The sequence below is a fragment of the Canis lupus genome, chromosome 11 (genome assembly GCF_011100685.1).
Source record: "Canis lupus familiaris isolate Mischka breed German Shepherd chromosome 11, alternate assembly UU_Cfam_GSD_1.0, whole genome shotgun sequence".
NCBI classification, from domain to species: Eukaryota; Metazoa; Chordata; class Mammalia; order Carnivora; family Canidae; genus Canis; species Canis lupus.
Window position 1 is genome coordinate 40,549,385 of NC_049232.1, and position 17,159 is coordinate 40,566,543.

The window sequence follows — 17,159 nt, forward strand, 5'->3', positions numbered from 1 at the left end:
GAAGAGCAAAGGAAAAAGAAGGAAGAAATTGACTAAGTTACGTTGATGGTTGTACTGGGTTGTGGCTATAGGAGAGATTAGAAAAGTAGTCCTTCTCCTTAGGCTTCTTGGATACTAAGCTCCTTTGGTTTTTGTTTGTTTGTTTGTTTCTAAGCAGATTTTGAACTTTTTCATTTCCTACTGTTTATCCTTTTTGGAAAAGCATTCTGGCAAGTCCATGTCCCTACAAGTAAAGAGGCCCAATTTAGGAAGCATAACAAACAGGGATAGGCAGTAAATATTATTTTCTATTTCGCGTATCCCCCTAGGAGGTCAGTATCAGTATTAAGCATTAATATTCATGTCTTGCCAGTTTGTTCGCCTCTGATTCCTTGCTCCAGGAGACAAGTGGGAGAAATGAAAGGGCCAGGATTCTATCTTTGAGAACAGGGGAGATGGGGATGGATATGGTTGAAGTAAATAGAAATATGAAGGATGCGATTAGGAAATCCATCAAATCTCAAGAGTGTCTGGGCTGGTCAGCCCCAAGGCACTGTGGCTGGAAGTTGCATGAAGTGCAAGGACCCCTCAGACTGATTGAACTGTTTCAGCCATCAGTGAGCCCACAGGCTGGTGGTAACTGAGAGCTTGTATATATTCACAAGAGATCATTTGATAAGAAGATGATAAAGGGAGGTGTTTTTTTGTTGTTGTTATTATTAACAATAAACTTGGTATGGTAGCTTTTTTTTTTTAAGATTTTATTTATTTATTCATGAAAGACAGACACAGAGAGAGAGAGAGGCAAAGACACAGGCAGAGAGAGAAGCAGGCTCCATGCAGGGAGCCCAATGTGGGACTCAATCCCGGGACTCCAGGATCAAGCCCTGGGTGCTGAACCACTGAGCCACCCAGGGATTCCCGGTAGCTCCTATTTGTTATTAGCCACCATACTAAATAGACATGTTTCCACATATTTTGACATGATGCCCTAATGCCATGAGATAGTTGTTAGCTACATTTTTATGAATGAGGAAATTGAAGTTTGGAGAGATGAAGTAACTTGTCCAAACTTACATGGCAAGTAAGTGAAAATGGCCTTTGGTCAAGGCACTCTTATTCCAGAGCCCATATCCTTAACTCCGCAAGCTGTATTGCTTTCTTCTCTAGAGCATATATGGAGATATACTTTTCTTCTATGGAACATACCTTAGGACTCTGTTTTCCATTTTATTATTATTTTTTTTTATCTTTTATTTTAATTTTTTTTAAAGATTTCATTTATTTATTCATGAGAGACAGAGAGAGAGAGAGAGAGAGAGGCAGAGACACAGGCAGAGGAAGAAGCAGGCTCCATGCAGGGAGCCTGATGTGGGACTAGATCCCAGGTCTCTAGGACCAGGTCCTGGGCTGAACACAGCACTAAACCACTGAGCTACCCGGGCTGCTCTATTATTTTTTTTTTTTAAAGATTTTAATCATTTATTCATGAGAAACAGAGAGAGAGAGGCAGAGACATAGGCAAAGGGAGAAGCAGGCTCCATGCAGGGAGCCAGACGTGGGACTCGATCCTAGGACTCCAGGATCACTTCTTGGGCCAAAGACAGGCACCCAACCGCTGAGCTACCCTGGCATCCCTATTTTATTATTATTTTTAAAGGAAGCTGTACACCCAACATGGGGCTTGAACTTACAACCCTGAGAGAGAACGCATGCTCTACTGACTGAGCCAACCAGGTGCCCCCATACCTTAGAACTCAAAAGACAACCAAAAGAAAAATGGACACACGGGGGCACTTAGGTGGCACAGTTGGTGGAACGTCCAATTCTTGGTGTCACCTCAGGTTGTGATCTCAAGGTCATGGTATCAAGCTCTGTGTCAGGCTCTGTGCTCAGAATGGAGTATGCTTGAGTTTCTCTCTCCCTTCCCATCTGCTCCTCCCCTTGGCTCTCTTTCTCTTTCTCAAATAAATTAATCTTTAAAAAGAAAAAATGGACACAATAGGAAATCTAAAAGTCAATAGACATTTGAAAACATTTTCAATCTCATTGATAAACAGTGAAATGAAAGTTAAAACCATAATGAACACTGTTTTGCCCTTGCCAGAATAATAAAAATTCAAAGCCTGACAACTCCCAATGATGGTAAGAATGTGGAATAGTTAGAACTTTTATTCTCACTGCTAGTGAGAACATAAGCGGCACAGCCATTTCTGAAAATGGTGTGGTATCACTCAGTAATGTAATACACGAGTAAGTTCTCATCCAATTTAGAGCTCATCAATAAACCAGTATTTTAAGTACATTTAAATAATGTAATTGGTGCTATACTAGAGGGGAAAGGAGCTGATCAAAATAATCCTGAGTGTAAAAAAAGGGAAGATAATAAATTTCTGAAGGTCTTGGTGGTCTTAAAGGGGTGATAGTAGCCATATCTTTATTGTGGGTAGAAGTTGAAAATTATGATGTCAACTTTTTTTTGGTAAGGTTTTACTTATTTATGAGAGACACACAGAGGCAGAGACATAGGTAGAGGGTGAAGCAGGCTCCCTGTGGGGAGCCCAATGTGGGACTCGATCTCAGAACCCCAGGATCACACCCTGAGCCAAAGGCAGATGCTCAACCACTGAACCACTCAGGCATCCCTGGTACCAACTTTTATAAATTCAAGAAATAAAAATGTAATATGCAGATGTTTGAGAATGACTTTGGTTATATATTACCCAAATCTTAAGTGTTACATGATTATCCTCATTTTCTACCATTCTGTTTTAGTCCTGGTGTCCAGAACCCAATTTTTGGTATAGTGTCAGTTAAAATTGTCAGCTGCCAATAGAAGCAGATGATTATGATAAAGGAGGATTTTTTTTTTTTAAATGGGACCCACATTAGCGGGATTCAAATCTGGTGTTAATCAGTATCCCAAAATGAAATGCTCTGCCCTAAATTTTCCAAATCTCCAAGCTGCCCCAGGATAAACTTCTTGGTGAGTGTTGAAATACCTGATTGGTGATGGGATTCTCTCTCTTCACACATTCTTTTTTATAATAATCTAGCATTTTATTAGGAACACTGAAGACCAATGAGGGAAGGCTCTATCTGTTATCAGTGTTTTACAGGGAAATTTTAAGGCCGTTCCGACAATAGGGTTTGCAGGCTGATATATGCTTTGTGTCCTGCAGGGCAGGATGGGAGAGCTGGACTTGCAACTGAAACATGGGAAAGAAGGACCTGAAGAGGTGCAGTACAAAAAAGGCACAGCCTGGCTCTGGTAAGGCCTCTCTGCTACTCCTTGCTCATCTTGGGAAATGAATGATGAGGGAGGGAGGGGCCACATTAAAGGCTTACGCAGGGAATTTTAACTTTCATACCCGCCTGAAGGTGAAGAGACTGAGTTCCAATAGGTGGATTTTCCAGATCTGACAAGTAGAGCTTTATTCATCAGTTTTAGTTAGTTTTACACTTGTTTTCTAAACCAGCTCGAAAATGGTTTGCTTTTCTCATTTTCCCCCATATCTGATTATTTTATATGCTTTCAACTGAAAAATTCTGTTTTTCCCACTCCATTCATTGCCTTCGTAACAGTTCACATTAGTCAAGGAATACCTTTCCATTCCTGTGCTCCTCCAGTCTCCCCAAGACATCTTCATTATTAGGAGCAACTGTACCACGACAGGGCTTTAATTTCTTTGGCAGACATCCCCTAGTGAATTCCCTTATATTAGCTAGAAATGTGTAAGTGCTGGCACATTAAAAGCAATTTAAATTGTTACATGGGTTAGGAAGACTACCTTGTCAGATTAATGTGGCAGCAACCTAAATCTAGGTAGAATGGCCAAGAATCTAAATTGCTTTACCTGCAGTCACAGGTTTCTTTAATCTAAAAATCTATTCAATGCTTACTTGAGTTTAGGTTTTTATTTACTGATAATTGACATATGTAGAAAACAGAAGCTTTGTGTGCATGTGTTTAAGTAATTCTAAGTTACATTTTCTAGATTAACTTTAAAAATAGCAGCACAATTTAAAACATTAGGACGTTGAATTTAAGATTAGTGGTTAAGAATTTGGATTTCGCATCCTCTCTGTGATTATCTTTAACATACAGCTTGAGTTTCATCTTCTAAAAATGATGATTTGGTGGGGGTTGTATATTGGGTATATTCTCCAAAATATATAGAGAGATGGAATGAAGAATGTGACAAAGATGGGCATTGAAGATAACTCCAAGATTTTGACTGTGAATAACTAAAAGTATGGACTTCCCATTTCCTAAGATGGGGAAGACAATAGAAAAGCAGATCTGTTGGGGGTAGGAATCAGGTTTAGGTCTTAAGAATTAGACCTCCCATTTGGAGATTTCTGGTAGGTCATTGATGATAAAAGTCTAGAGCTTGGGGATGAGATCAGAGCTGAAAATATAAATTTGTGTATTATCAATATTTAAAATCATGATGCTGGCTAAGATCACCTAGAGATTGAGTAAGATAGAGAAAAGGTCAGAGGGCAGAGCCCCAGGGCAGTTAACATTTAGACATGGGGAAAATGAAGAGGGAACCAGGAAGGCACAGGGAAAAGTAGTGATCAGTGATGTGGGAAGAAAACGAAGAGATAATGGAATCTTAAACACTGAGGGAAGAAAGTGTTTCGAGAAAGGAGAAACTGATTGTGTCAGAGGTTGCTATGAGTCTGTAAAAGGTGGAGATGGAGAACTGAGAAAGCCTCTGCCTCTTCAGAGTCCTTGGTGGTCATGACAGGAGCTGTTTTGATGGAGCTGTGGGGACAAAAGTCAGATTATAGAAGGGTCTAGAAAGAGAGGAAGGAGGAGAAATATTTGGAATCAATTCTGATGAATGAGAAGCAACGAAATGGGGCAATCACTGGAGAGTTTTTTCTTCTATGAAGATGGTGGATTATATGATGTGTTCGCCTGCTAAGGAGACTTCTATGTGTAGAGAAGGAGCAATTGGTGGTACAACAGCCAGAAGCAGGTGGTTAAGGAGGTGGAAACTAGTCCACACATAGAAGGTTTGTCCCTGCCGTAGGCAGGTCATCATTTTTCAATATTCCACGTTGACCAGTAAAAAAAAAAAAAAAGCAAAAACACAAAACCGCATTGAATGCACTGTACTCCATTTAGGAAGACTGAGATAGGAGAATATATTGGAGAGAAATTTATTGTCAAATAGTATTATAGAATGCAAGTTTAAGGTCTGTAGGAGAAGTTTGCAACTATTTGAAAAACTTGGCTCTTAACATCGAGTCATTCTCAGAGAGCACTGAATAGCTAAGATTTTAAAAATATTTCCCATGAAAATAATGGAGCTATAACATATTTGCAAAAATTTTATATTTATAAAAATTTTGAACTTATGAAACTCAAAGTATATAGTGAAAGTATCTATGATTGCTTCTTCAGAGCATAAATATGGCAGTCAATGGTTGTTCTTCATCTCAAGGCTTTTATGTTGAAAAGAAATTTTATCTGGTAAATATTTGAATTGAGTGTGCTATCTTCAAATCCACAAGTGTAGTTGTTTTTCTTCAGCTCCAGAGTGATTTTATAACCATTTAAAATTTTATTTTCTATACATACGTAGTGACTATTCTATTATCTACAATTTAGAAATAGTAAATTGCTATTTTACTGAGCTCTTCTGCAAAAAAAAGAGAGAATGTCTTAGTCAGTTTGGGCTGCTATTACTAAAATACCATAGACTGGATGCATGGCTTAAACAACAGAAAATTTATTTCTCACGGTTCTCGAGGCTAGGAAATGAAGATCAAAGTGCCAGGAGATCTTGTGCCGGTGAAGGCCTGCTTCCTGGTTCTCGAGAGGCTGCCTTCTCCTTGTATCTTCACATGTTTGAAAGCAGAGAGAGAAAACAAGCATTCTGTGACCCTTCTTACAAGGGAACTGATCCCATTGATCAGGGCTCCACCCTCATGACCCCCCAGAGGCCTCACCTCCATACACTCTACATGGGGAGATAAGCTTTTATTTTTACTTTTATTTTTTGGCGGGGGGAGATAACATTTTAACACATGACTTTGGGGGAACACCAACATTCAGCCCATAGCAGAATATAATATAAAGGACACTTGTATGGCCACCACCCAGTTTAAGAGGTGACACCATCACAGCACTGCCTGTGTGTCCCTCCTAGGTTACAGTAACCTCCTTCCCCGCCTCCAATAAGTGACCTAAGGGATAGGCAGGGGATAGTCTTTGAAGTCAAGCCCATGTTACAGTTTTTTCACCTTACTCTAAAATTCCACATAAATAGTTCTCGGATCTGGAGTCATTGCCAGAGGTTCTTATTAATTGACAGGTAAGCAAAAAGATTGGGTTCTTATTCCGACATAAACTTTTGCACTTATTTTCAATCTTTATTGCAGGGTCCGAGACATGTTGACTGAGGAGATCACCAAGGCGGTGGCAAAGTAAGATCCATTTATTATCTTACCAAATTTTTTCTTTAAACATTTTTTTCCTGGCAGGTACCTACGATTTTCTCCCTTTAAGAATTGTAAAGGACTTTTCAATTGTTTTTTAAAAATCTGTTGTTATCCTTTCTTATGTTAAGTTAGTTCTTAAGTTAATGTCTTTCTGTGAGAATACAGAGGAATCAATACAAACATGACTTCTACATCAAGAGTCATGAGGTCATGCCCTTGTTGTACACCTAACAAAGTGCCCCGTGCTTTGACTTAGATTTAAAGGATTCTCATTTAGTTTGGGGCGGAGGTGGGGGCTGTTGAGGGAAAGAGAAATCCTTGCTGATGTGAATTATGTGGGTTCTACAAATAGGTTATTAAATCTCAACTGTGAGCCAGGAAATAAATCAAAGTAGTACTTCCTTTCATTCCCTTTGTGTTACTGGGTCCAGGGTATCTAAAAGTCGAATTTTTATTTTATTTTTTATTTTTTTTATGTAAAATCGAATTTTTAAATACTAAAAACGAGCATGAATACCCATGAAAAAAGCAACTTCAATCATATCCTTATGGTTGTTTTAACAAAAATAACGAGTATTACTCCCTTGAGGCTTTTTATTTATCTTAAGCCAACTCTCAACAGAAAATTATACCCTAATGAACTTGCTTGAACAATCTCTTCAGGTTCCTTTGCTAACAAGCTGAGTAATTGTTCCTGGCAGTAAGTTACATGTCAGTTAAGGCAACTTCTCCCTTCCACCATCACCTTTAGCTGCAGCCCTTTCTGTAGGACTTCCTTTTTTCTTATCCACCAAATAACATAGGTTGACCTTTGACCTAGAGGATTTCATGTGTCCCTATTATCTAGACATATTTAATTGCAGGAACGTTTATCCCTATCGTGTCCTGCAACCTTCCGTGGCTAAATAGGTTTTGCCTTAAAAAGACAGAAAACATGATCTACCGTAGAGTTCACTTTCTGCCAGTAGTTTCTTAAGCAGGCATGTAACTGTGAAGTCTGATCACAGTACGTGCTCACTACTCAGCCTCATGTCTTCCGAATAAAGGGAGATAGAAGTGGTAATCCTCCCTTGCACTCAGTTCTGTGGGAGGCACTGGGAAATATCTGTTGACGTATCTGTTGACAAAATGAAAACTAAAGTACAGAGAGGCTTCACTAGGGACTCATTTGTCTGCTTATCCAGTTTGGTGAATTGCAGACACAGTGGGAGAGCGCTCAGCTGCATATTGGAGGGGAGGAGGTGCTGGGTGGGTGGGGGGGGGGGTTGTCTTTGACCTTTACCTTTCATAGTTGATTCCATTATGTAGTATACTTAGAGCCTGTTAAAAACAGTGCTCTGACATTTGCAGCAAAAAACTTGAATGCTGAAGAATCTAGGAGCTTTGTATTAAACTACAATTTTGCCTTTCCAGTAGCTTTTGCATTTTTCATTCTAAAATTTTATTTCAACAAGTTCTTAATTTTTGGATTTGCAAAGCATCCTTTCATGATGCTAATACCTAAGAAGAATGTGTTTACATTCTCAGTGGTATGGAATAAAAATAATTCATGTTCTTGTGGTGTTAAGCCTTTTCATCAAAAATTTCAAAGTATTTTATAGACCTTATCTTATTAAAGCAATGCTGACAATAGTAGGTATGACAGCAGGTAAGGTTCAGAGGCTGAGAGATTAATGAAAAATCACTCTGCTGCCCCCTCTTTACTTTTTCTCACTGGCTTCCTCCACCCCACCACCACCTGCTGCCAGCTTAGCCTTCCCTTCCTTGGATCTTGGCTGCCACAGCCTGGTTTGGACCATTGTTCTGAGCCATAAGTTAAATGCGGGAAGTAAAACACCAGTCACAGGATTAGACTGATTTGCTCATTTAAGAGCAGTTTTAAAGCATCAAGGCCAGGGCTAAGGGAGAATCAGAACACAGATAAACCTGATGATTGATGTAAGTTTATTTTCATTGTTATTAATTAAATAGATTTGAACCCGAAGATGAAAATCCCCAAAGGACTGGGTCACTTTACTAATATGTAATGTAATACTTTGTCCCTAAGAAAGCATCATTGTAGCTCATCCTTCCCTGTGCTTTTTAATTAGGTTAATGGCATCAGTTTGTTCCAAAGGACAGTTTAATTAAAATGCTAGTGGTGTTGCCTAGATAAATACTGTACTGATGCTGACATGTTATTATGCAAATTAGTTACTACTGCCTGACTGGTAGGGGATAGTTATTTGATCAACAAGCTGATGAGTTTTTGCTGAACCGGTTGTAGATTTTCACCTGGTGGGCTCCTCCAAGAATTTGTTTCGCTAAATATATATCGAGTGTCTCATCTCCATAAGTTACTGTGCTAGACATGTCGAGTTGACCAAGAGCTAGTCACAGTACCTTTGTGAAACATATAGCTTGGCCTGAGCATGCATTGTGTGGACTGTGAAATATTTTTTTTCTATTCAAAGATTAATGTCCAAATATGTATTTAGTCTGCAAGCAAAGGTCTAATTACTAGTGGCTTTATATACACTTTTCTCCATTTTACAAGAACAATACATGTTCAAGAATGTCATGTCCAAGGACACTTCTGAAACAAAATCATTTTGGGGCTCTGTTTTGAAACTGAGGTCAAGTGTTCTTCTAGAATTTTGTGGTTACAAGAGGATTTTTGGGGACATCTTGTCTAATCTTTGTTTTAAGAGATTTGATACCAATTTCCGGTGACCATCTGAGTTTTTCTATAAAGTGATAAAAACTGGGGATCGAATTCTCAAATTACTGAGAATTTGAAACTTTAAAAAAAAAAAATCTAACTTTAGGGATTTGTGGTCATTTTATAGCAGGACAGGCTTCAGGATATTCTCAGCTAAAGGAAAGAGATAATATTAGAAATAAAAGATTTATTTTGGTTTTGTTAGTGACATTATGGCTCGGGTACCTGAGAATGCCCAGACTTTGCCTTGCTCCCTGGTGTTTATTATTATCTATAGGAGTTCCCAGTGATCCTCGCTGTAAAACTCTAGCAAAACCTAGGTTGAAGGCATCTGCTTAGCCTTCAGGTCTCCCTCCTATTTTCTCCCTTCGCCCCATCCCCCAATATAAACATTGTTGTCTTATCAAATTATGGTAGGCCTCGTAGAGAAGCGAATTTAGGAGTGAACAGAATGACCAAGTGTGCAGAGCAAGCCTTTACTGAGTTTAACCACCCCAAGGTGGCAGAGCGAGAAGGCAGGGGGATTAGATGAATAGGTAGTAGGAGGCCTGTGATAATGGCAAGTCTTGAGTTCCGTTCTTATCCAGTGGAAGCAAAAATGGAAGAACATGTGTGTATATTAACCTCTTAATACCTAACTCACAGGTTTAGGCATGACTGTGGGCTGGGACTGGAGGTCCTTAGCTTGCCAGGGTAGTGGGGATGGAAGTCTCTTTACCCCACAGATCTGTTGCATTCCTGCACTGGGTTAAGCAGGAGGCATTCTAGCATGTCCACACAGATTCATGTTCAGGTCTCAAGTCTAGGTTTTTGGAAACAATCTCTGTATTTATGGGAACCCGTAATATGTATTTATGGGAACCAGGACAGAACTGAACTATCGGTTCAGTGGTTATAGGTGCTCTGTTGCCTGAGTTCTGCTACGACAGAGATGGCAAGCCAAGACTCCTATGTCAGTGTCCCACTAAAGATTTTCTTCTATAGAATCATGTTGGATTAATGGAATAATATCAAATGCTCATTTTCAAGTGGTAAGTATATTTAAGAAGGTTTGGTTTTCTTGGTACTAAATCCAGAAGTCACCTTTTTAAGATATGGTTGCTGATATTAGGAAAAAAGCACACTGTTTGGATAACGAGAGAGGGCAACTCTCAATCCAGATAGTTTAAAAATAGACCCTTTTCTTTGCATCTTATCTAGGGTCTCTAAATTCTATAACAAACTGACTTTAAGGTTGCTGGCTTTGGCATCTTGAGGGAAAGAAGGATAATAATAAGAAGGATAATAATGGTTGACAGTCAACCAGTGTGGCAGGTGGCTGGGTGGAGGATGCTGTCTGAAGTGGCTCACTCGAAGCTGCAACTGCATACCAGTGCTGTAGAAAAGCCAGAGGCCCGTTCCAATCTCCTGCCCTTACTCGCCTAACTATCCTCACTTGTGTTTTCCCAACAAATTGATACATTTATATTGGCCAAAGATGACACAGAAAGAGATCACTTAGGAAATGCCACGTCAAACAATGAAACAAAAACATGAGAAAAATGGGCAGTCCAGGTGACTCAGTGGTTTAGCACCGCCTTCAGCCCAGGGCATGATCCTGGAGACCCAGGATCGAGTCCCACATCGGGCTCCGGTCCCACATCGGGCTCCTTGCATGGAGCCTGCTTCTCCCTCTGCCTATGTCTCTGCCTCTCTCTCTCTCTCTCTCTCTCTCTCTCTCTCTCTCTGTCTTTCATGAATAAATAAATAAAATCTTAAAAAAAAATCGAGAAAAAACTTAGATATATGAGCTTAGACTTGTAGGACACACACACACACACACACACACACACAGTCTAATGACCATACACAAATGAAGAGTGAGAAATCAGCATGAGCGTCAGAAGAAGGAAGAAAGGCTGCCAGCATCAGCGTACAAGCAGAAGTGCATGGATGAAGCCCTGTGAAGGAATGGAAGTGCTTTCTGACCTCATCTGCCTTCTCTGTAATAACGCCTTCTCTTCTCCTGGTTAATGCCCCCAAATCCTCTCCTGGAATTTTTTCTTTTTAAACAGGGAGAGCCCAGTGGTCAAGGGCAACGCACTGTTAGCCTTAAGCAGCCTCGCTGTCGTCGTATCCAAACACGAAGCCAGCCTCTCCTCAGACTCTGAGGGGGTCCCAGAGGTGAGTGGAGGGTGATTTGAACCAGCTGGGCAACTGTTTGAAAAGTAAGAAGCCTCTCTGAGCCTGGCCCTTACTTGATGAGGTTTTAAGACCTGTGCTTGGCGGCAGCACCAAGTTATGTTACTCCATGGGCCTTTACAGTGCGAGCTGGAGGGGCTCCTCAGACACTTTTCCTTGCTGCTTTTCTGTTTTGCTTTCTCCATCACAGTTAAGTGGTCATTTCCATTTGAAGGTACCAATTTTATGCAACAGGGGTTGTCTTTTTGTGATTACATCAGTGGTAACCAATCTTAGGAGGTTAACTAGGCTTACTGAAAGTGAACAATGCTGTCAAAAAATGATAAATAAGCAGTGTTTACTGACTGAAAAAAATTGTACTTTGCATTTTAATTGTAGATGTCAATGACAAAGTGCCTATTCATTTTTGCAAGGCATTTATTTCTTAATTAAACATGTGGCGAGCTGGCCAATGTTCATTTCCAATGTACTTTTTCAGATAATTCATATCTGTCAAAATAAAAAGGCATGGATTTATTCTTCTTTTAAGCCCCATTATCTAGTAGCTATCATTATCTGGAGACAATATAGCCAAGTGGTTAAAAAACATAGGCTTTGGAAGAGGAGAGTACTATATTTAAATCCCAATACTTGCACTTAGTAGCTCTGTGGTCTATTGTTGGTAACTTCCTCTTGCAAAGCCTGTTCCCCCATCTGTGAAGTGGGGATAAAGGTACTCACCAGATAGGATTCTTGTGAGGATTAAATGAATGAATGAATATATGTAGAGCACAATGGTTGGTAGATACTAAGCCCTTAGTAATAGTAACCATTATCTGACTTCTTGCTGGAAAAACCATTCTTTATTCAATGTTATTCAGTCTGTTTGTGTTCCCTCCCTGTGTCTTATGGGCCATCTGTACTCTTTTTTTCATGGTGGAGTTTTTTGGTTGCAAGCAAAGGAACCAACTCTCCTCTAAATAAGAAAGGAAGCAGAAGGATGTGGCATCTGGAAGCCCATGGAATTGAAGGCAAAGCTTAAAACTGGGTTTGGGGAAGAGCATTAGGCACAGGAAGTGACATGAGAACCATCACAGCAGACCAGCACCACTGGGATGGATCAGCTCTGGTCACATACTGTGCTTGCATCACTCAAGATTTAGAGTCCCTATGTCTCGTGCCCACACCTTGGGCAGGTTGGATGGGTAGCTTCATTGAGCCTTTAACCAAGCTTCAAATCATGGTGGAGTGAATTCTCCAAAAGGTGCCATTACCAGTAAACAAGAGAATAGAGCCTATGTGGCAAAAGCTACAAATGTATATTACAAATGTAGGGAAGGGAAAGAGGCCAAGCAATTATTGCATGAACGATAAAAGTGTAGTTACCGTATGAAAATTTAGCTTAAAACTCTGAATCTTATTTGACTTATGAGAAAGATGTTTTATATCCTTGAAAGAGCCATGGAGTACTTTAGCAGAGACAATATACTAAGTAGAATCTGCATGACCTAAAAAGTTAACATGCCTTTCTAGGATCCCTGATTTTGGGCAGTCAAGCAGGCAATCTGCACCAGTAATAATCAGGGGTCTAGCTCAGAGTTTGAGTTCCAGGCAATCCTTTTTTTTTTTTTTTTAATTCCCTTACCCTTTTGTTCTATACTGACTGTAACACATTCTACACAAAATATCAAGAAGCCACACAGCTCAAAGATGGGGCTCTGCTTTTATTCTTCATCATCTTGTTTTTGATTGTTATTCAGTACAAATTCAAGATCTCATTATTTGATTAAAGTTGACGTTTTCAAACTTTGTTCAAATCTGCATATGACTAAGGGCCAAAGATCCTAGGCAGAAGGCCTTCTTTGAGTCAAGGCATTAATTCCAAGTATGCTTCACACTGTGTTGACCTTTGTCGTTTGCACTACCTGAGTGTCACGTTGTGAGTTAACGGATGCTTTTGACATCCATGGTCATGAAATATTTTAAAAACCAAGCTCTCTTTTTAGTGAGTTGGGTTTTGTTGTTGTTGTTGTTTTGTTTTGTTTTGTTTTTGCATTCTCTTTCCTCCTCTTTTCCCAACTGAAGATCATTTGTGCTTTCATACCTAATTAGCTAGGCAAAATGTTGTGATGATTCACAATGATAAATATCTGGTGATAGTAAGCAGAAATGTTAAAGATGGTATGAAAATTTTGTAGACTGCTTTATTGCCTCCTTTGTGAAATAGCAAGTCATAGAAATGAGACATTTTGAGTTTCTTTCCCTGCACATCTCTCCCTTTAACCCCTACATCACCCTCGCTAAACACAGGCAGGCACCAGATTGCTCTCGGACGCAGTCTGTTTTGCAACCACCTGCCCTCTCACCTCTGCTTGTCTTGTATAAAAGGTAAATCCTTATCCCTTTTGGGGCACAGGTTGAGGATGTGTATTCGTCAAGTACCTATCTGCCTCCTAAAATCCTGGTGGGTGAATGTTACTTTTTGATAATAGTACTTTATTCTTTAATATAGAAAGGGGTTGTACCCTGGACCTAGAAATAATGTTTAGGTTTTCTTTTCTTTTTTTCCATTATCATTTCATGTTTCTCTTCTTTTTTCTATAATTAATTAATTAATTTGTGAGAGGGTGAGAGAAAGCAAGCAGGGGGAGGGGCAGAGAGGGAGGAAAAGAGAATCCTCAAACAAACTCTTTGCTGAGTGCTGAGCCCCACAACATGGGGCTTGATCCCAGGACCCTGAGATCATGACCTGAGCCAAATTCAAGAGTTGGATGCTTCACCTACTGAGCCACCCAGGTGCCCCTCACTTCATGTTTTTTTCCACCAGCAGGTTCAGCCTAATTTCCTTTCGATGAAGGAGTGGGTTTCCATGGTGTCTGATACTCTCCTGATCATTGTGGATAGCCATTACCAACCCAGAGGACAACTTTTCTCCTCATTTTATTATGTAAGTCTGAGAAATAAAATTTTAAAAATGATCAGAAAAGTCAAGCGTTGATGCTGCTCATATTAGTTGCTAACATGAAAGCCGTACCATAGTGTATGGTTATTCTCAGTCATAGCTTTATGTTAGAATCACCTGGGGAAATTTAGGGTGTATGTGTGCGCATACACGTGTGTGGGGAATGTGTATAAAATCTCTCTATATATAGAAAAAATAAATACCTGTAAGTCTTTCCTTTGCTTTAATTGTTTAGTGATGGGCCTTGGGCATCATCAGTATTTTCGAAGGTTTCTAGATGATTCCCATGTGTAGTCAGAGTCAAGAGTTACAGTTGTAGTGAAATAAGCATTGGTTAAAGACTAGGGTCCCTGAGTTTCTAGTCATAGTTTTTTTAAATTCCAGGATATGTGAATAGTGGGCAGTTTACTTAATCTCTTTGGACCTTTGTTTCCTTATGTGTAACGTGGGCAATTGAACAATATTATCTTTAAGCTGTTGTAGCCTCAGCTCCATTCCTACTGGTTTTGTGACTGATGACCTGATACTTTACCCATCATTTGATTTTCCTTATCTGTACAATGAAGGTAAAAATGAATGCTTTACCAACTTTAGAAAAGATTTGCGAGGATCACATTATATAACTTCTGGGAAAATGTTTTGCAAACTGTGAAATGCTCTATACATACAAAGAAATGTTGTTGGTCATAAAAAAGCACCTGTCGCTTAGCCTTTTTCTTTCTGTTAATATCCTAAGATTAGAGACAAACGGAAAATACACCTTTTTGTTTATGTTTTACTTCCCCTTCCTTTGGCTGTAGTCCATGCTTTCTTTCCATATCTGCATGGAATTATTTTGGTTCTTCCTTATCACTCTCCCCTGCTTAGGGAATTATAGTGATCATGGGACAATCAGCTGAGTGGTGGAGGATTATAGTCAACGTGAATAAAAATATAGCACAGGTCGTGAACTGTTGCTAAGATCATGAATTAAGCCTGAAACAACATTGCTTTAGGTCTTCCCTGTACAGCGCTCTTGGGCCTTAGGGTCCGGAGCTAGGATTTTTAACTATACTCGGAGACAAAAAAAAATAGCATGTGGATAATATAGAATTAAATTGGAAGTCAGATTTTACGCAAAGAAGTAATTGCATCATGATAGTTTGTTTTCTATCAGAAGTGTTTTTACTCCTTTATTCTAGTTTATGTAGAGGCCTTTGCAATAGCTATCTGGTTCAGATATTCACCAGGACAGGATATTCTATGAGATTTCTAATAATGCTGCTTAGTTCTTGCAAACCAATAAAAATAATCTACTTAGTAGCCAGCTCAGGGTTGCCTCTTACCTTTGTGATTTTTGCATTCTTATACTTCTTCAAGGCCCTGATTCAAAAGCCACTTTCTTTACTTCTAGTGTTCTAGCAGCTGAGTCATTTTGAACAGTATTGTCATTACAATGATGCTATGTTAACTTAAAGAATACCTTAGCACATGTTTGATTTTTATCCTTGAAGTACTAAAGCTTAGAGAGTAAATGGGTACAGGATTAAAAACACTTTTTAATGTGCTTTGACTGCAAGGGACAGCATGGCCTTTATGATGTGTCTGAAAATTTGAAGTGGATAATAGTGCAGAATGATGAACGGGCTTTCTTCCCCACTTGAGACATATTTATAAATGTATATAATGTCTGTTGGAGCTCCCTAACATGGGATTCTTGTAGAAGCTGTTCATATTCAGCTGCCCTGCCATTTTATTAGGGCTGTTATTCATTTCTTTTCCCATAATTACATATAGGAAGGCGCATATAGAGTTCTCCATTTCGTTTTGAGTAGCTGGTTATTGCTTTGTAACCAAAGGCTTTTAGGATTTCAACTTCCTTTTTAATTAAATGGAATTAACCCCCTGTAGGAAATAATCCATCTACTGGGAAGTGTTCCCACCAAAAATTTTGGGAGATTTGCCAATAGATCCCTGTGCTAAACTTACACTTATTCCTTTATACTAAACTTTAGCAACCCCTCCCCCTCCCCACTCACTACACGCATGCTTTCTTTCTCTCCTAGAAAACTGGCTTTCTGGACATTTATAATGTGGCTTGGTGGTTTCTCCAAGCTTGGGTAATTTCACTTCAGGTTATTATTATTATTATTATTATTATTATAAACATCTAGGCTTTCAAAACACAAATGTTTTTTCAGTGTTTATGGTGAGGGAATTCACACCCTTTAAAAGAAGACAATGATGATTTTTTTTTTTTTTTTTCCGAATTTAAAAGGACATGATTAACCAACTGTTTAGTAGGAAATTGTTTCGGTAAGGAAGAGTGAAAAGGTAACCTACAGACAAACACAGAAATAGACTTTCGTAAATTGTATTTTTGATTGACGGGGGTGGGATCTAAGAGATGCTGATATTGTTGTGTAGTGCTTTTGTGATAGGTGTGCTTCCTTGATGTTTTTAACAAAAGGCCAACCCCCTGTTTTCTTCCTTTGGCATGTCCTAGAAATCCTATTCTGGTGAAAACACAGCTAGTGCGATTGCCCGCTCTGCTGCCGCCACGGCTTTGTCTCTCCTCGTGCCAGTTTTCATTATTTCTTGCAAAGAGAAGGTTGAGGAAATCCTAAACATGCTGACTGCCAGGTTACCTGGGAAACCAAGAGCTGATGAGTCTCAAGCCGTGCAAATCCACATGGGCCTTGCTTTGGGGATGTTTCTCTCTCGCTTGTGTGAGGAGAAACTCAGGTATGGTTTATTAAAATATCCCTCCTTTCCTCTTGTTGATGTTAGGCAGAGGATATGATACACATGCACACACACGTTCATGAACATTCTATCTGAGTGATGGGTGGTTGCTAAACTTTTTGAAATGGGTGAGTCGATCCTTTCTTCTCCTTTGTGAGTGAATCTATCTTTCCA

General features: G+C 39.4%; 1 protein-coding gene across 2 annotated transcripts in view; it reads left to right on the top strand.

Annotated features, from left to right (window-relative positions):
• Positions 1-17,159, top strand: part of FOCAD (focadhesin) — a 313,675-nt gene that overhangs the window by 227,347 nt on the left and 69,169 nt on the right. Inside the window, exons 23-27 of one of the 2 annotated variants that reach the window (XM_038552511.1) lie at positions 3,162-3,250; positions 6,379-6,423; positions 11,194-11,302; positions 14,127-14,246; positions 16,747-16,985. In XM_038552511.1, coding sequence (XP_038408439.1) covers positions 3,162-3,250; positions 6,379-6,423; positions 11,194-11,302; positions 14,127-14,246; positions 16,747-16,985 — 602 coding nt within the window. The remainder of the gene's footprint in view (positions 1-3,161; positions 3,251-6,378; positions 6,424-11,193; positions 11,303-14,126; positions 14,247-16,746; positions 16,986-17,159) is intronic. The other variant, XM_038552512.1, reaches the window with a different exon arrangement.